At 34.7% G+C, this 20,380-nt stretch overlaps 2 protein-coding genes across 5 annotated transcripts in view; one reads left to right on the forward strand and one right to left on the reverse strand.

Moving 5' to 3' along the window:
• The window catches only part of LOC111505532 (uncharacterized transporter YutK), a 72,992-nt gene extending 58,986 nt beyond the window's left edge, over window positions 1-14,006 (forward strand). For all 4 annotated transcript variants that reach the window (XM_074172394.1, XM_074172393.1, XM_074172395.1 and 1 more), the window contains exons 8-12: window positions 11-104; window positions 6,450-6,609; window positions 9,291-9,436; window positions 11,568-11,755; window positions 13,622-14,006. In XM_074172394.1, coding sequence (XP_074028495.1) covers window positions 11-104; window positions 6,450-6,609; window positions 9,291-9,436; window positions 11,568-11,755; window positions 13,622-13,831 — 798 coding nt within the window. In that variant the 3' untranslated portion in view covers window positions 13,832-14,006. The remainder of the gene's footprint in view (window positions 1-10; window positions 105-6,449; window positions 6,610-9,290; window positions 9,437-11,567; window positions 11,756-13,621) is intronic.
• Window positions 14,007-16,877: 2,871 nt separating this feature from the next.
• Window positions 16,878-20,380, reverse strand: part of LOC111508090 (odorant receptor 4) — a 28,077-nt gene continuing 24,574 nt past the window's right edge. Inside the window, exons 3-5 of the mRNA XM_023163511.2 lie at window positions 17,726-17,828; window positions 17,518-17,670; window positions 16,878-17,075 (exon numbers count right to left, since the gene is read on the reverse strand). Of these exons, the coding sequence (XP_023019279.2) occupies window positions 17,010-17,075; window positions 17,518-17,670; window positions 17,726-17,828 (322 nt within the window). The 3' untranslated portion in view covers window positions 16,878-17,009. The remainder of the gene's footprint in view (window positions 17,076-17,517; window positions 17,671-17,725; window positions 17,829-20,380) is intronic.

Raw genomic sequence — 20,380 nt, forward strand, 5'->3', positions numbered from 1 at the left:
CTATTTTCAGACTGAAGCACCTTTACTAATTTCTCCGTATCTGAGGGATCTAACAGACTCAGAACTTTTCTCCATAATGACATCTGGTTTTGCGACAGTTTCTGGTGAGTATTTTTTGACAAAGTTCGAGATATTCGATTTGGTAGAACAGATACCTAACATATGTGTGAATGTTTGTTGGAAGGTGGTTGACAATGTTTTGTAGTGCATTTCATCAGTTCGGACTCCATTATCTAATATGATATAAATTGATTTGAAATCCCTGAAAGAATCTGTGAAAAAATTAAAAAGATCAGCTGAAAAAACGATTTTATTAAGTAAAAAACTGAAATTACAATTCAGTAACATACAAGCAACAACCGAAAAAACAAAAAATTGAACTATTAACACGAGCTGAAAAATTAAAACAATCATTAACAAGAAGTGGAAATTAAAAATATAAAATTAAATGACTCCAAGGCAAGTTTTTTTTCTGGTACCTTGGGAGCTGTCTGACTTGTCTATGTAATCCAAGTCTCCAGAAAACACTGCAGCCTCTTGGGCTTATTGCGTTTATTCTCCCACCTTCTCATGGCACCCATTCCATTAGTCTCGTTCCCTGTACTGGTTTGTGTTGGATGTTCATCATATTCTTCTGGACGTAATTTCGTACGTCTATATATTGCCTGCATCCTGTGATTCAGTGCCTCACATTCGCAAAAGATATGTAGAGCTGTTTCTATCCCTTCGTTTCATAATCTGCAGATGAGGTCTTCGTTGTAAAGCCCCATTTTATTCAGGTGTCCTCTAAGCGGTCAATGACCGGTTAGTAACCCTGTAATTATTCTGAGCCGGTTCCTACTATATTGAAGTAGTTCTTCAGTTTTTCTCGGACGGTTGCCTAATGAAGGTTTTACTGTGTTTGTCGCCAGGTACTTTTTTTCAGTACTCTGTGTGCTTCTTATTGGTCTATGTCCTAATCTGGTTTCGTACCAATGATTTTGGTACCCCCAGACCTATATATACCAGGACCTATATATAAAGTTGATGATCCGCGTCTAGCGCATTCATCAGCTTTATCATTACCTGTGATTCCTGAATGCCGTGGCATCCAGTATAGAGTTACTTCCAGTATAGAGTTACTTTGTTCCTGTTTGTAAGTTAATTCAGTTCTTCATGGCATTCCCAGACCAGTTTTGATGTCGCCTTCGGGTTTGTCAGAGCCCCTAGTGCGCTCTTGTTGTCTGTTGAAATATTGATCCGCTCAAAGCAAGTTATTTCACGACGTTTCAATTCACAATCGTCTTCGGGAAATAACTGGACTTATTCCTTCGAGATCTGACTATTTAAAGCCATTATACTGCTTCCACCTATCCTCTCTTCCCTCTCCCTGCTTTATTAGTTTTTAGCGGGAGCTGACTGTTTGGCGGGAGTTGGTCGTGTTCCGCTTGATTAGAGATTTCCATATGTTACGTATCTCTACGCTTGCTTGGCTAAATGCGATGTTGGACAACATATTTGCGGCTTCTTTGAATTCTCTCCTCAACCAGTGTTCCTCCTTGTGGATGACTTCAGCCTGAGCCCACTTGGTGTTATGTTGATACGTCCAAACATGCTCTGCTATTCCGGATTTGCTGGTTTCTCCTCGCTATGTGTGTTTCTTGTGCTCGGCAATACGAACTTTCAATGGTCTCTTAGTTTCACCGATGTATGATTCTCCGCACTCGCAGGATATCCGGTAAATGCAATTCTCGGAATCGCAGTCCGTGTTTGGTGGCCTGGTTTTCGTGAGACTGCTACGGATAATGGTTCCAGATCTGAAACAGGTTCTGATTTTATATTTGAACCTTACCTTCTTATCCTTTCCAACAATGATGTAGGGAAGTACATGTACTGGTTGTGGCTTGGAGTAACCATTCCGTGGAAGGTCGTTTTCGATGATGCCTAGTTTCTTTTCTAGACCTTCCTTTGTATTGTAGAGACCGAAAGCACGGTCTAGTAGAGGCTTGATGATTCCTCTCTTAGTCGATTGATGGTGGTTGGATTTCTGGTTTTAAATTTTTCAGCTCGTGTTGATAGTTCAATTTTTTTGGCTTCTTTGGTTGTTGCTTGTATGTTATTTAATTGTAATTTCAGTTTTTTGCTTAATAAAATTGTTTCTTCAGCTAATCTTTTAAATTTTTTTACAGATTCTTTCAGGAATTTCAAATCAATTTATATCACCATATGTGAATGCTTTTTAAATAGTGAAATATCTCAAATTATCATTAATATTGAATTTGATGCAGTTCAACTGAGTCGTCGAGTAACTGCTACTTTAAGTTTTGTGATGATTGTCAAAGATACTTGATTCACCATAGTTCGTTATTCTCTCCGAGTGATGACAACTTATTAACGGAATTCAGACGACACCTGGCATTACTAGATGGGCCGAAAACTTCGTAGGCTAACACGCGGATTGCGCTTCTAGTATTAAATCCATATGATTTTCAGTTAACCCTAATTTTCAAAGACACATTTACAAATTTCACAGCTGTCTGATCATTAGTTTGTGAGATAGAACATTTTGGGTAAAGCAACTTCTGTTAGTTTGAAGAAAATGGATAAAAAGGAACTCCGTGTGTAAGTAATGCATTGCTTTTTGGCGGAAAAAATACTGCTGAAGCCAAGGCTTGATAAACATTATTCGTACTTGCACAACAAAATATAAACCAATGAGAAGTGGTTTGCCGCGTTTAAACGAAGTGAAATGAGCACCGAGGACGATGCACGCTGTTGAAGACACTGTATATAAGTTTAATATTTTATTTTGACAGATTAGTCACTTGTTTCAAGACAATTCAATATTGAGAGTTTCTGTGGGTCAAATTGGTTAATACCGTTTAAAACGGTATCAACCAGGTTTATTAAACCAAGAAATTTCAACATTGGTCCTTCGAGTTACTCAAGAACACGTATGGAAAAGTCAGTCACTAAATTTACAAAAAAATGGGAAACTGTGCTTCGCAGAAGTGCTAGGGCCAAAAAGGTGTTCTAACAATGAGATTTGCAGAGATGAATGATGCTGATTTAGAGCTAAATACAGTTCCTATTGGTAATGCTAAAACCACTAGATTGCAAAATAAGTATATGAGAGAAGCAGACAAAGTGTTTTCTGTTAACAATTTGTTTGAAAAGGAATGCAGAAAACTTGAACGATGCCAAGAGATAATTCAGTTTCCATTAAACAGTTTTTTCAGTGAAATAAAATAAAAGAGAAGAGTCAATTCTTTCCCGGAAATCGGGTATTTCGAAGCTGAACTTGGAACTAAAACTCATTCAGCAGCACAAATAATTAGATGAGCAAGAAACATAAGAAAGTATGACAGCTATTGAAAAATTAAGAAATAATGTTTCTGAAGAAATTGAAATTCAGAAGAGAATAACCCAAAAAAGTACAACAGGGAGTGTAACCAAGTCTATACCATCTCAGGATTTGTACTAAGATCCAGTTTTCATGAATCATTGAGTTGAAGATGCCAGAAAATATAGTAATGCTCTAAAATATTTGAATGTTGATGAACAGTACATCAAAAATAAATCAGAATTAGATAAAAAAAGCAACCAGCGTCATTCTATTTGCGAACATCCATGTTATTCTTCCTCCTTTGGTGAAGGTGGTGATAGAGATATTGTTCTTGACATCGCTAGAAAATGTGTAGAAATTACTGCAAATACAAATGCATTACTGATGAGACGAAGAGCAAGGGACCTTCCATATTTCTCAGCAAAACTCACAGATTGGCCTATTTTCATTGCTGAGTTCAGAAGATATACTGAGCAGTTTTGTTTCTCATATGAGGAAAACTTTGTTTGTCTTGATGAGGCACTCAAAGGAAGAGCTAGGGCAACTGTGAAAGCCTTAACGATTTCACCGAGTAATGTACCTAAAATCCTTAAAATATTTGAGTTGAATTTTGGCAGATCTGAGTGGATTTTACTTTCTCTGATTGAAAAAGTCAAGAAAATTGGACAGTTGCGGGTGGATAAATTTGAATCTTGCATATATCTTTTGAACGCAGTCAATAAATTAATGGTTACAATGAAAAATGTCAATTCTATACTTTATTTGTTCAATCCGGAATTATTGATAAGTTTGGTGAATAAGCTTTCCCTGATTCAGAATTATAATTGGGGGAAATTCAAATATCAGAAAGATATACAGGGAATACCAACTTCACTTGAAGATTTCGCAAAATGGTATGAAGAAGAAGTAAATTCCATGACATCAACAGGTAATCCATTTCGAATATACAAATGTGTTTTAGGAAAAGAAACAGTGATGGTTTCAAAAAAATATAACACCAAACGTAGATATACTTCAGGATATGTATTTTTCGAAGATGATAGTCATGATATTAAAGAATGTGGCAAATTAAAAAAAAAATTGTCCCAGAAAGAAGATATTTCGCACTGAATTTGAAATTATGTTTTTTATGTTGACAAACAGGTCACATGTCTAATGGATGCTTTTTGAAAACAAGATATGAGGTGAAGTAAAGGAAAACACAATAGTCTTCTTCACGTACCAAGATAGTTTATGCAACTAACCGTCAACTTCGCAAGATCAGCCAGCGTCCCTAAATGAATTTTGCGCTGAAGCACAAGATACAAAAAAGACTACTCTATTGAGAGTAGCATCAGTTATTCTTCGTGGACCAATAAGTTGAATGTTAGGTGATGTTTCCGTCGATCATGCTCCATGATCGACGGAAAATTATCTAGGACAATGAACCGAGGACGATGCATGCAGTGGACGCCCCAAAGAAGCTTTTACCGACGAAAAAATCAAAAAAATTGATCAAGAAAGATGAGGCTCTTAAGATATCAAAGGAACGTGTTAGACATATCGTGCATGAATATTTGGGTATGCGAAAGCTCTGTTCAAAGCGGGTGACGCGCGATCTTACAATCTACCAGAAACAACAACGGATTGATGATTCTGAGCAATGTTTGAAACTGTTCAACACGAATTTATGATTCGATATGTGACAATGGATGAAACATCGCTCCATCATTCTGAGTGGACTGCACATGGTGAACTGAGTCAATAACGTGCAAAGACGCAACACTCGGCTGGCAAGGTTATGGTATCAGTATTTTTGTATGCCAATGGTATAATAGTCATCGATTATCTTGAGAAGGGAAAACTCATCCACAGCGACTATTCTATATCATTATCGGAGCGTTTGAAGGCCAGGGCGGTCACTCATGACATTTTTTCGTTCTCAGACCTCAAGAGAATGCTTGCTGGAAAAAATTCAGTGCCGATGAAGAAGTGATTGTCAAATCTGTCACAAAATTGTCAAATTTCACAAAAAATGTCCTTGTTAGTCTACGAGCTTTTCACCCCAATTTAGCACCATAGCTGAAAATCATGCAAAATGTATATTAAATATTTCAAAAAGTGAAGAATAGAATTGAAAAATCATGAAGAATTAAATAGATTTCACTTCTCCCCCACAGCAGATCTGTCTGTCAGATGTGTCATCAGACAGGTAGTATCTTTTAATGCTCGTAATCAACTGGTCGGATAGTCTTAGTTGCTGAGGCCATTGAATCGAAAAAAAGAAGAAGAATAAGATCTTCTGAAGCTCTCTTTTTGAGGTTAGTCAATTTCAACTCTTAACGAACAAGGAGGATGAAATCATCATAATTTTGATCCTAGTGTGAGTCAATATGGCTACAGTCATGGATATCGGGAACATGAAATGAATGGATGCTTTCCTTTTTTGGTGAACATCGACTTTTTCATTCGTGATGTCGAATGTTGAATGATTCTGTAAGGTTATTTGACCCTTTATGTGACGTTTTTGACGTTAGTTATTTGATAATTGATATTTCAATATTCAATTTTGGATAAGTTCAATGGAATTATTCCAAATATTCATTAACGATAATTGATCATCTGGTATCAATAAATATTGGAATAGTTTTGTGAGGTTTAAAGTGGCGTCCATTTGTTAGGAAATATGCATGGGAAATGTGCATTCATGTGACTATAAAATAATAAAATATGGCTATAAAACATTCAATTTGTGTTAAGGACTTGTAATTCGCACGAACTGAATCTCTATTCGAATATAGTTCTATTGCGAGAACTTCCATAGAAAGGACTGAATCAGATAGTAGGTATAAGGCTTTAACTTTCGATTAATATAGATGAAATATTATTTCTAATGATTTCATACTTGTTTCATTGTCATCCTAGTAATACAACAAAGAAATTTTGTGGGTTAATTTTCAAATTTTGAGCGGATAATATGTTAGACATATGTGCGGTTGAATTCTGTGTGTGACTGTGTCGTTTTGTGCAGTAGCCTACAGTTCGCTTGATAAAGGCCAATTTGTTATGCCCATCTATTTGAAATACATCAAGTACACTTGAGAAATGATAGTTAAGTTATTATTATTTTTTCGAATATATTTAGGATCCGTAATGGCTGCTTATATTGGCTTTGGCGCTAGAGCCCAGGATTTGATCACTTCCAGTATAATGTCTGCTCCAGCAGCTCTTTGCTTCAGTAAGCTGATGTTTCCAGAAACGGAAGAAGTCAGAATGAATAAGGAGAATATAAAATCAGTGAAGGTGTGAGTATAATTGGAATGGGATTTTATTATTTCCTATATGAACATATCTCCTTCATTTTGCAGCAGAACAATTCATTTTGAAATCATTATAAATGACATTGAAATATTTGGGTCAATTAATCTCATAATATAAAAAAAAAATGTTCAAAATCTATTTTTCCGTTAACCAGCTGTCGCACCCCTACGAACGACAACCCTCAGAAGTCGAAACTTGTGCTAGCTGAGGATTAACGAGGTCTTACCTTTTAACGTGTGATTCCTAACACGGGTTAGACGATAGCAAGTGAAGATCGATAAAAGGCACACCTTTTTGAAAAATTTTGAAATCTATTATTGAACTTTTCAAGTAACGACTGGAGATAAAGTCAAAGAAGAAAAAACTCCCTTACAAACCGAATCTAGCTTGTAAACCGAATTCACACAATATATTGGCATCACATCGTATAAGCAGTTACTAATAAAAGAACCCAAACAATCAATAGCAATTACATAAAAATGAAAATGAACAGGACAATCTCAAGCGAAAAAGACGTTGATTTTGGCTACTTCGTTTAGCAATGATAGACGTTATTATAAAAATTTTCGGAGATCATATTCTGAATCCAACAAGATCTGGTCATATCACATAATGACCAGAGGTCGCACTAGAGAGCGCACGTTGAAATCACGAAGGATCACGAAAAGTTTTCCTGGAATAGTCGAAGTAAACGATATGGTGCACTCTTAAAGTTTTCGGCACTCTCAAAATAAAAAAAAACAATACATAGAAATGATGAAGAAAGGAGAAATGAAACTTTCTATGTGTTTTTATCACTTTTATTTATAAGTAGCATTTAGACCACATGCCAGGTTATCTTATTTCTTTTTCAATGCCAAAGATAAGGTGGACAAGTTGGAGAAATCTGGAGATTGTAAGCTTAAGTGTCCGGAGTGTAATAGTGTTTATGTGGGACAATGTGGCCGAAATTTCCAAAAACGGTAAGCTGAACATGAAAGATTTTTCAGACTAGGAAAAAATGAAATTTTGCACCATGCAAGGAACGGTTACAAACTCAATTATTTAAAATCCTTGGAAATTCACAAGCATAAACATTGCGATTGCAACCTGTTAAATGATCAAATCGATTAAGTTTACTCACCTGTTTTTAAAGTGGCCCATCCGTATTGAAAACTTTGAATTCAGGTACCCAATCAAGCCAAGTACCTCCATTAGTACCTACAGGGGTGGTATATAAGTGGTAATGTAATGAACCATTGTTAGCTTATTGTAGAAGTTTGAAAATGTCCGTATAGGACGAAGCTGCAGTAACGTTAGTTACTAATGAAAGTGTTAAAAAACATATAAAGTTTCATTTCCCTTTTCTTTATTATGATTTCCTACACGTAGTAACGGCTATATCCATCAATTCAACATAGAAATGAACCGGCAGCAAATTAGTCCTCGTGGACTGTAAACTTGGCGGTTCGTATTGGATAATTTTTACTAACCGAGTTTTATGATTAGCTGGAGAGTCATAAAATTGAATTTGAAGTCATGTTGCGGTGACGAATGGTATTTCGGGAATGGGGGGATGTTTATCGCCGTCGTGTTCAGTTCAGGAACTGATCTGATTTGAGTGTTGAAATTCAATATTAGTGCAGTTATTATTACTTGAAGTTTTTGATATCCGTTCAATATGTGGCGTCCTTGGACAAGTACTAATAGTAATAACGAGAGTGATGACAACGTAGACTTTTCAGTGTGGTGATTCCAATAGCGATGGTTATTGTGATTCTTATATAATCAGGAATGATTATTGAATAACGAAATTAGTTAGCTCCATAACTATATTAATGAAGGGGAGCTGTTGGAAGGTAGGTTGCACTATATCGTTCAATTGAACTATACTATTGAGCAAGAAGCATTGGACTGTATTCGCAATCCAAAAGAAGAACCACTGGTAATGGAAGTGATATTAGCTCTTATTTAATCATGTATATGTAAATATCCAGAATTTAAGATATATCTCCATTGTTATCGAAAAACATTTTTGTCCAAAAGTCAGTGGAAGCTGAACTGAAAATTTAGCACCAAAAAACTTAAGATGGTTGCATTTTTCATTGTCACGCTAACAGTGAATATTTGATAAATATATCGATTGTTGATAGTTTGTAGATATTTTATTCAGAAAATCACTTCTCCCACACCGTCAAAACCACAATATCTCCAAATATGTTGCACCGTGTTGGGAATCACACGTTAAAAGGTTAGACCTTGTCTTCAGCTCTCCCTAGTTGAAGGATTTATGAAAAAAATACAATTTGTGATAAATCTGCGAACTGGAAAAGAGGTTCAATGTGGTAGACAACACAACAAATTCGAACAGGTGGAAATCAAATTTTGTCTTGTCTCTCATTACAAAGTATACAAAAAATGATCAGCAAAAACCGATTACCACTATTTCAAACATGAAACCATATCGAGGAATTGTCTGTGAATGAAATTTCATATTTGAAAATGTTTGTCTCTCCAAAACTCATTCCAACTAAACATTCGGCAGTAAACAATTATTCATTTATTATTTTCAATAATATCCACCTCCAGCCTGACTCCGATAGTGCAATATTTCTTCAATAAAGATACTATTACTATCATCAAATTTTTCGATAAAAAAAGTGAAAGTATGTTCAATTCATTACAGAGAATATGAATCAGTTCTGGACGCAGCGAGTAAAGGAGCAGCAAATGCAATCGGAATGATACACGGTATAGTTGCTGGCGTAATAGCTTTCTTAGCTACCGTCTATTTCATCAATGGAATACTGGGATGGTGTGGACAATTGGTTGGTGAGTGTTTAAAAATACAAAGTCCGAATGAAAATTATAAAGTCGTTCTCAAAAAACATCTGGAAGGTAGTGTTAAAATTTTGTTTTCCGTTTTTTCATTTCGACCTATTACAAGACACCAAGACACATTTCAATCAAATTTGTTATTAAATAACTATAACTACTGAACTATCTTCTAGGCACCCTTCAAGGGTGCTTTTCTCATTTTGTCTTCAATCGAGGACCGCCTGCCCGGTACTGACGATGCCCAATAGGCTGAAACAGTTGTATACCGGTGGCTCTTAAATTTAAATCAATATGGGAATGATCAAAAAGTACTAATCTATTTATCTTTATATATATATATATATATATATATATATATATATATATATATATATATATATATATATATATATATATATATATATATATATATATATATAGCAACTTTATCTTTTTAAATGGAACACCCCGTGTATCAATACATTTTTGGAATCGCTCTGGTATTTTAATACTTTTTTATTAATAATGTCTTATACCTATCTCTATCTGTTTTCGAGATAAAAAATAAATTGTGCTAAATATGGTCCAAAACATAGCCTTAATTGAAATTGGGTACATCAGTACTCTCAATTCATGAAAAGTTGATATTTTGAACAGTTTGAACAAACTCGAAATATTCAAATAACACCAAGAAATCGTCTCCATATCATACAGGGCGTGCTAAAATTACTATTATTTCCATTGTGCATAAAAGTAGTCAAAAGTTCATTTTTACAAATGAAAGATGGTGAAAAATGCTTCAAGATGATATATCATGTCCCTTATACTTAAATCGTCAAGTTTTCTCAATAAAGTCGCTTCTTCTAGAAACATTATTTTTTTTTAGAATTTGGATTTAGGTAGCAGTGGAATTATCAAGCTTATAGCAGTTCGGTTACTTTTATAAGTAATTTACAAAGAGTTATCGACGGTGTTAAGAATCATCTTCCAAAATGAACGCAAATATCGATTATTCAAACGAAGTTCTTATGAAATTATTTATTGAACACATGAACAAAGTGATCAAATCATTGTCAGAACGTGTAAAAAATTCAACCAAATGTTTCCTGAATTAACACCAATGAACGAGAGGAAGTTTGTAAGGTTACAAAATAATTTACTTTACTATGGCTCAAAGTTTCCAGGGAACAACTGTACCAAAAATCAGTCATTTCTAGGTAAAGTACAGACAATAACAGAATAGGATGATTCAAAATAACAAAATTGTAAACAAAATATCACATTTTCACAATAAATACTGAAAATGTAGTCCATCACATTCTAAACACTTTAAAATGTTTTTTTGTACGCGACTTGTGGTTGCTTTTTCATCCCTCAATATCCAACTCCCGGTAAACATTACAAGCCTTCTAGCAAGGGAACACACACACACACACACAACTTCAAAAAGTTGGTTTTTAGAAAAATGATCTGAGAAATTATATGAGTGAAAAACATTTACCTACATATACAATAACATTACTGACTTTCTGAAAAAAAAATTTTTTTACAGATGGTCTAACTGAGTTTGAAATAGTTACTTCCTGATGTTCTGAGAGAAGGATTGATAGATATATTTTCATATAGACTATTTCAAATTGAGGAGTATTTATGATCTTTTCATATAGCTATGCTCTTGACTTTAATCAACCTTAAAGGTAGATTCAAACATTATAAGAAATGATTTTGAAGTTAAATGCATGTTATGGAAATAAAGCATAACAGTTTGAGCATTTGTTCAAAAATTGGTAATGTCATTAGTGAGTTTCAAAAATCAATTTGATTTTTCAACACATTTTTGAATGAAATTCAGTCATTGTATCATTTTACCACTTCTTGCGATAGTTGAATTATACTTATGAGACGATATCCATCTTGAATATAAACTTTAAGATTCACAAGTGTTTGAATGCCAGACTGTCCATTTCACAATGTTTTTTGAGAAATTCAAACTTCACTTATAAATTTATAAGATAATCAGCAGATTTGTTGGGAGAGTTCTCCTTGAAATTGCTCCAGGCCATATACATTTTCTTATATACATTCTTATACTTGAAGTTCTCATTAGAAGCCAATTCAAACATTAAATGATATTTTTTTGTGTCAGGTTTCACAGATCCTGTTTGGTCACTGGAACTGATCACTGGAAAGGTATTCATACCTATAAGTTATGTTATGGGGGTTCCATGGAGTGAATGCGAGAGTGTTGGAACCTTGATTGGTATAAAAACCATGGTAAACGAGTTCGTTGCATTTGAACATATGGGCGAAATGCTGAAGCAAAATTTATTATCGGTAAGACTATTACACACTCATTTAATCAAGCGAGAGATTTGATACATGAATGTTTTTTGGAGAAAATCTTTCATGAATGTCTGCGAAATAATATGTTCACTCTCATTTATTCAAAAACTCATTTAGATATAAGTTTGCTACATTCATCCTGAGTGGAGAGAGATACAAAACTTACTGATACAGTTTTTTTTCATTTTCACATGAAGATTTACAAAATCGTAATACGTGTCGCTTACTCGAGCTATTGTATCGATAAGTTTTGATATGGATTTTCTTAAATTAGTTCTATACAGAAAGATACAATATTGAATGCTGAAGACTTAACCCTGAAGAAAGAAGATGAATATTGTATATAAAATATGTATGATTGATAATTTCTTTATTTCAGTAATTCATGATCACTCTGAAGAAATGAATGGAAATACTTTTGTCGAATTACCATGGATTCCCAAAAATTCATATTCTTCCATTCATTACATATGTGTAGGATTTTGATATTATCTTCATTTATATTGTGTTTTGATTCTTGAAGATGTTCGTACATTGAATTTTTTTTTCAAACAGACGTGTTCACGCAGCCTTATGTCAAAATTCCTACAGGTTTGGTCTGTATATACTGCAGAGCATTCGCCACACTCTATTTTATATATACCTGATTTTTTCATTCTATCTCGTTTGGGTTTTGCATTGAACAGAGTCCTGCCTGAATCATTATTACTTAAGAGAGCTGTTGTTATTTTGTATTCAGAGAAATAATTTTGAATCTTTTGTGAACGTTCACCTGCGTAGTTGATGTTACTATACTTGACTATATTGTTTTCTCGGCAGTTTGGGAATAATTTACTCACAAGTGTTTTGTGATTTTTTTCCTGATATTATCTTTTCTATTAGATGAATTGGTAACTGATTATTTACTGCAATTTGCTCAATTATTTTTAGTTCGTCTTGGAAATTCTTTTCAGGTGAAGGGATGGCGAAAGCTCTGGGTACCATCGACCTAAACCCTTTGATTCTTTCAGTTCACTCTCACATAAGTTATTCTTTACCTATTATCTGACTGAAAACCTCAGTGTTGGTCTTGGTAGGACTAGCCTATCATGATGAGGTTAAGCCAACTTCTCGTCCCCTTTTTGATAGGAATTCGAAAAACCTCGATAAAAGTGTCGTGTATTGTCTCTATAGCAAAGAGGTTCACTGCGGCCGTTTGCTAGCCCCCGTTTTTCCCAATTTTAAAGGCGGAAAAGTAAGGCTGAGAATTTTGAAAAACCAAGATCTGAAGTCCTTTGATATCTAACCAAAATGAAAAATACACGGTTTCATGCTTGTAATGTTAAAACTGACGAAAGTGTCTTGAAAGGGTTTAGCACCCTTTTCATCCCCTCAGGGGTGGAATTTTAAAAAACCATTTCATATTCCTTACCTTGGTAAGGTGCATGAGTCTAATTTGAGTTGTGTAAGGATGGGCGTAGATGAGCTCGGCTGGAACATTCACCACCACCATATTACATTCACCACCACCACCAGCTCTGCAAGGGTTTTTTCATCTATCGCCATTATTCCAGAGGAATAGAGTGGTGAATGTGGAATTTTCGATACTCAAATTCTTGTTGTTTCCCTTATTCATATGAATAATAACACCGCAACCATTTGAACTGATGAAAAGAATATATAACTTTCTGAAATACCATTGAAGTATTACAGCACAAGTGTTAATTTTGGATAAGTTTTCCATCTATTGACAACGAACTCATAAGAAGAACAATACTACAGAAACGTTAACTCTCGAAACAACCATTTCAGTCGATTTTCCCTCTTGTTTTACCTGTGTTTTATAATATCAATTCCGATAGAATTTTTTGTTTTCAGGGTCGGACTAAAGTTATTGCTACTTACGCTATATGCGGTTTTTCTAATCCAGGTTCCATTGGTATCATGATCTCAGGAATGGGAACTTTGGTACCGAATAAAAGAGAAGTCGTTACGAGACTGGTATTCAGAGCTTTCTTCGGAGGAGCATTGGTTTGTTTCATGACTGCATGTATAGCGGGTATACTGATGCCCGAGGATGCTATTTAGTTTTCCCAGTTCCGATTACTTGTGATAATTAAAACATAAGTGGCTAGTACTTAAACGACTGAGATTGGCTTTCTGATTTCGATAACAGATTGCTCAATTTTTAATGAATATTAAAAAAAACAACGTTGTTTGTCGTTGATTTATCGACGAAGAATAAGTATATTTTTGTTTTCCATCACAAGCTTTCATTAAATTTCACCTTTCCCGGAGTCTGCAATTGAATCTTGTAGGTTTAATATGCCTTATCAGCACTCGATTGAACTGAAATTCACACACTATACTCTATCTATACAAGCAACAGAGTGCTCCAAAACATTATCATGCATCGTGTACGTGATCTCCCAAACAAGGTGCAAGTCGCACTAAGGAACGACCGCTTTTTTTTCAATAATATGCGGCTGGGTATAGGAAAATATTTCAGGTGGAGTGTTGGGACTCAAATTATCAGTTTTTTTAGCCGAATCAGTACTTGACATTTTGAAAATTTTAAACTTTAAAATACCGTATATGTATACACACCACAGGCGTTGAAACGTTACTCACTACTTCGACCCTGTACCGATATAACTGAATTAATTCCGCCACCTGATTGCAAATGAATCTGATTAGCCAAATGTGTTTGATGATCACATGGTGATAACGCATCTATCATTGTTTTGGGTTACTTTGTTTATAGGATGGAATGAGTTCAGTGCCATACCCACTAGCCACGTTCTCGTAACAATGCAATTCACAGTCAAAACAAGTTCAGGGATAGTTTCGTGGTGATCCAACAAATGTTGAATGTATCGCAATAAAACAATAATGACGAATCAGAAATGAATAGACTGCGAAACACAACAGGAAAAATAATCAATATCAAAAAGCATTTTCGAAAAGAAACTGCCAGTCACATGTTCCAGAAAGAAGAAAATGAGGTTTGTTCTGATATGTAATGAAGAATCTGTAGAAAGAATCGGTGGCAATCACTTGGCACCACTCTGAATGCTGACGATACACTTTGCAATCCGTTAGACTAGATAATGATAAACTCAAATGATAGAATTTTTGGCATTCATATATATTTGATATTTTTCTGGGAATTATTACTTATTGAGTTATAATTTAAGGTATATTTTTCCACCTGAAATAACATTCAAGAGGCATATTTCTTAAAAAATGTGTGTTATGTGAAAGATATTGTGCTTTGTCATTCTATATTTTGAATATTCCATAATCTGGAAAGTAAATGAATTTGTAATAAATTGTAATATGAGTAGAAGTTGTGATTTCAATTTTTGTTTCATCAACTTACTTGTAAATATTCATCTACATCGATTGAGTTTAATCGAATGTAACTGAACAAGGAAAAAAATTAAGTCATTAGGATATTCTTCTTATTTCAGGCTCAGTTTTAGGTATTCAATAAATTCATGTGTAATTCAGAATTATAATACACTAGAAAGCAGCCGGTTGATTTTTTAGTTTTTGTGTTCACGTTCTAAATATCTCCTAAAAATCAAGGGGACTATTATGCAAAATCGAAATGCTATGTTATCTAATCATAAATATATGACAAACCTACATCATACACACATAACTGAAATTGAGACTATCGAAAAATGTGTATATCCAATCATTCACGATATTCAGGAAAGACTATTGAAATAAATTCAGTTCCATAACGGGAAATTAATTTTTTTTTATTCAAAATAGCACGGAAATATCATATCATATCGATTATGAATATCATGTGACAAGTACAAATTGAAATACAATCCAAAATGATCAATTTTGTTGATGTTTCGCAAAACAAACTTTTTCGATAGGCTGTGATATTGGGAATTATCATGATTTTGAGTGAGCGTGGTATAATCATGATGAACTCTTGTTTTACATTCAGTATTCTTCTGTTGTAATTTTCAGCGAAACCCATAAGATACTACAATGGTAATTTACCGCTGAATACATGGCTGACAGGATTTAATAATATATCTTGCGTCTTCACATCAAAACCCCATCCTATCGGTAGTAATGAATTTGTGTGCTTTTGTCCGAATGAATGATCCTTTTGGTAGTAATGAATTTCCGTGCTTTTGTCCGAATGATACTATCGTTCTCATTGTAGTAGTTATGCCGGGTTTTGAAACTACAGCCACTTGCTCACCATCCATTTTTTAGCAAATTCCATCAAATATAAAGGAGAGGGCATTATTGGATAGGTATTTGCTACCTCATACATTGTAATGTTCCCTCCTTGGATTGATAGAAACTTGCTGTCACCTTGGATTTCACCGAATACACATTACTTATTCGAATACTTCAGGTGATCTAACTGAGTGTGGAAGCATGCACTCCAAGCACATAAAGTAATTATCAACAATGGAGGGGAGTTAAACGTACGCTTTCTATAGTCCTCAAGGCCATGTAATGAGAAGTCGAACAACAAGGATATATGACGCACACATAGCTCAAGGTTAAGTGTATGTTGTGAAAACGAAGGTTGGGTAAAGGATTTGATCTTGAATGACCTTAATGATGATCAAAGTTGAATAAAACGTGTGACTCATGACTCATGACCTCATGGCCTCTCAAGGTTATTTGACACAGTTCAAGGTCAAAGATTAAGTCATCCAAATGTTACCTAGTCAAGGTAGTGAGTGGGGGAGGACTTAGGATCGGTATAAATCAACTACTGTAACTCCTACAGGACGATAGAATGAAGTATTTTGATGAATCAATGAAAAATTATTATTATATTCTACAAAACTTTTGAGTTTCAAGGGGGAATTACTCGAGAGTGGAATCCCTAGTTTTTTGGCTGAAAAAATCAATGTCTCGACAACGGTTTATTTTTGAATGCCCTCACACAAGAATCATTCCAGGTAGTCAAAAATGTGAAAATATACAGGGTACCTCCATAATACTTCCAATACTTCCAGTAAGTATTGGAAAAACGCCATTATTTTCATTCAACGAAGCATATTAGAAAATATATATATATATATACCCATTTATATATTTTGGTTGTATACACAAAGTGGATGATGAAATGAAACGAAGCGAATCAAAATTGCAACATTTATTGAAGTGTATGTGGAAAAAGTACAAGCAACAGAGAACAGTACAATTCCAAATTGAAACCAAAACCTACGTGTTCATCTTCATTGGTTTCCCGTCGGAAAATGATCCAACATTCTCATGCTTCGGAATTATATCCCATAGTTCTCAAAAACATGCAGTAAGATACCATTGTTTTTAATGCCTAGAAAACATGTATTTATAAAACACATTCTACTTCAGATTACAGGTGATAACTAAGTAGGAAAATTTTTGTCGAAATATCAAAAGTAAATGATTGGATATTTCTGAATGGATATTACAAATCATTGTTGGCAATGAAAGCTTTCTATTGTATCGAGTTGACGAAATGATAATGTTAATAAAGAGTATGTTCAATATTCAGAGAAATTCTTCAGTACGAAATATTTCAGATAAGTTTCTGTAACAAAATCAAAAACGTATTGAATACGCTCAAAAACTCTTTCTCATAGAGGAACACGTGCTGTAATATTCTTGTGAACTCTTTTGTGGAAATGTAACAAAAAACTGTAACTTATTTAAAATGTCTATCACAAATGACTCATATTTTATCCCTGCCTTTGTTTCTTCACAAACTACATATATTATTTCAAAGAGACACTTACTGCAAAACCCGTTTTGAGATCAATATTTGCAAATCCACCGGCACTGATCAGCATTTTCAGTTGAAATTTTCCCACCAATATTAGAACATCTTTTGAATATTGGGGATATTTGTACCACTTACTGCAATAAATATTTTCTGATAACTTATCGACCTGTTGAAAAAGTTGTGAGAGTTTGATAAACTACTTGAAATGTATCGTCACTAACCTCATCTGCTAGATGTTGTGCGGGTAAGCAATAACATACGAAAAATTCAAAGAACATTGTTGTCGCATAAAGTATTGCTCTGATGCTTTCTTTTGCAGAACTCCTTAAAAATGAGAATTCAAATATATTCAGTCAAAATGAAATAATATTGCCTTCACCCATAATGAATAATGATATTGTTAATCAAAGACAGGATGCCTGAGAGTAAAACAATGGGAAATTTCACGTATAGACTAAACCAGGGGTCTCCAAACTTTGAAGCCTTCGGGCCATAATGATTTTCTCAGTTTGTTCCAAGGGCCAATTTCTGCCCTTAACTATATTTCTAGACTAGGATAGTCGCAAAGTGCGTGACCTAAGCACGCATTTCGATTTTTATTGTGTATTGTGACACTTAATGACATCTAGTGGCGAGTAGTGGTACTATGTACTATCTTTTTCAGCTACCCGCTAGGTGGCTTTAGGCGTAATTAAATATTTGGAATTGCCGCGTTGGTTCAAAAAAGTTCTGGTTTTAGCTAGTGTATTCCGATCACCTCGAGATGGCAGTAATAATTGCATATAAAAAGGCTAGCGGCGCAACTGCGAGTTAGTCTGCGGAGGAAAGGCGAAGGAAGCGAAACTGTCTATTGTGAAATAAAGTAACACCCGTCAATAAAAGTATTTTGATTTGACTTATTGTTTTTATGTGTGATTTGTTAGTATGGAAAAAAGCGAAAAATCGACAGTGAATGCAGAACGTTCCAAGAAAAATGGAACTTTCAGTATTTTGTGATTGAGTCCAGTAATAAGGCGCTATGTTTAATTTGTAATGAAATCATAGCTGTTCTCAAAGACTATAACACTAAACGACACTATGTATCGAAACATTTTCAAAGTTACTCCAAGTATACAGGAAGTTTGCGGAAAGAAAAATTTGAAGCTTTGAAACGCGGACTCAAATTGCAGCAATCTTTGTTTACCAAAGCGAATACTGAACAAGAGTCTGCAACTCGCGCCAGCTTTCGTGTGTCTCTTGAAATCGGAAAACGTGGCAAACCATTCACCGATGGAGAAATGGTAAAAGAATGCTTGATTGCAGTAGCCGAAGAAATATGCCCCGAAAAGGTAAATTTATTTAAAAGTGTCAGTTTGTCAGCATACACCGTGGCTCGGAGGGTGCAAGACATCGCAGAAAATATATCATCTCAACTGTCTGACAAAAATGGACATCATGAGTGGTTTTCTCTAGCATTGGATGAGTCAACGGATGTATCAGATACTGCTCAGGTGTTGATTTTTAATCGCGGAGTAGAAAAAAGCTATGAAGTGTATGAAGAACTTCTTGATATTGATAGTATTCACGGCACGACAACTGGGGCAGATATTTTTAAGGGAGTTGAAAATGCCATTAATAAAAAAAACCTTCGATGGAGAAATTTGAAATCTATAACAACTGATGGAGGCAAAAATATGTATGGTAAAAGTAAAGGAGTGGTTGCACTTGTGTCAAAGGCTGTAGAAAATGATGGTGGTTCGAAACAATTATTCTTTCATTGTATCATTCATCAACAGCAGAACTTCGAGTAGAGATCGAAATTTTTTTAAATGAGAAGCAGTGCTCTTTTGCCGATTTAGAAAATAGTGAATGGATGTGGAAGTTAGCCTTCTATGTCGATTTGACAAATCATAAGAACGAACTGAATTTGAGATATTTGAGATTGCAAGGAGAAAATCAGCTTCTTCCTGATTTATACACCAATATCAAATCCTTCAGGCAGAAAATAATACTATTTCAATCGCAATTATGATTGCGATTCAGAGACTGGATTTCCCGTCAATTTTGCAATCGAAACTTTGAGTGCTTTGAAGATAAATTTTGATACTCGTTTTTCAGATTTTGATGTCATTGCGAATGAAATTAAGCTTTTTCAAAATCCTTTTGATTCTGACATTAAAACCCTGGCTCCGGAAGTCCAAATGGAAATTATTGATTTACGGTGGAGTGATATGCTCAAGAACAAATATCAAAATTCATCTTTGTTGGAATTCCACTGGAACGATTTGATAATTTGCATACATTTGCTCGTGAGTTGTTTTCTGTTTTTGGTACTACTTACTTGTGTGAGAAAACGTTTTCCAAGATGAAGTACACACAGAATGTTTACAGATCTCAATCAACCGATGAGCATCTTAAACTCTTTTGATAATTGGTACAAGTAAAATTGATCCACAACTACAAAGTATTGTCGGTGGAAAATTACAATTACATAAATCTCATTAGTATTTTTGTTTTACTGTGATTCATTTCAATAATTTGTTAGTTATTAATATGCTTGAACTTACATACTTAAGTTGAGTTTTCTTTGTCATCATTTCTGTCGTTAAGTTTCACCTTGCAACTTATCACAGCAATAGTAACAACAATTAGGTAATCATTGGCTGTCGCGGGCCAGATTGATGACAGTAAATCATTGGCTGTCGCGGGCCGGATTGATGACACTGGCGGGCCGGATTTGGCTCGCGGGCCGTAGTTTGGAGACCCCTGGACTAAACACTATAATAGTTAATTGTTCAACAAAGCTGAGAAGTGAGAGATCTACCGCCGCGGCTAGAAATTTATGAAACTAGCCAAGGCAGTAAATTTCTCTCTGCTGTGTGAAACATATTTTTTTT

This window comes from Leptinotarsa decemlineata, unplaced genomic scaffold (genome assembly GCF_025532065.1).
Source record: "Leptinotarsa decemlineata unplaced genomic scaffold, Ldec_3_MD MMD2_tig00000090_RagTag_RagTag, whole genome shotgun sequence".
Classification (NCBI taxonomy): Eukaryota; Metazoa; Arthropoda; class Insecta; order Coleoptera; family Chrysomelidae; genus Leptinotarsa; species Leptinotarsa decemlineata.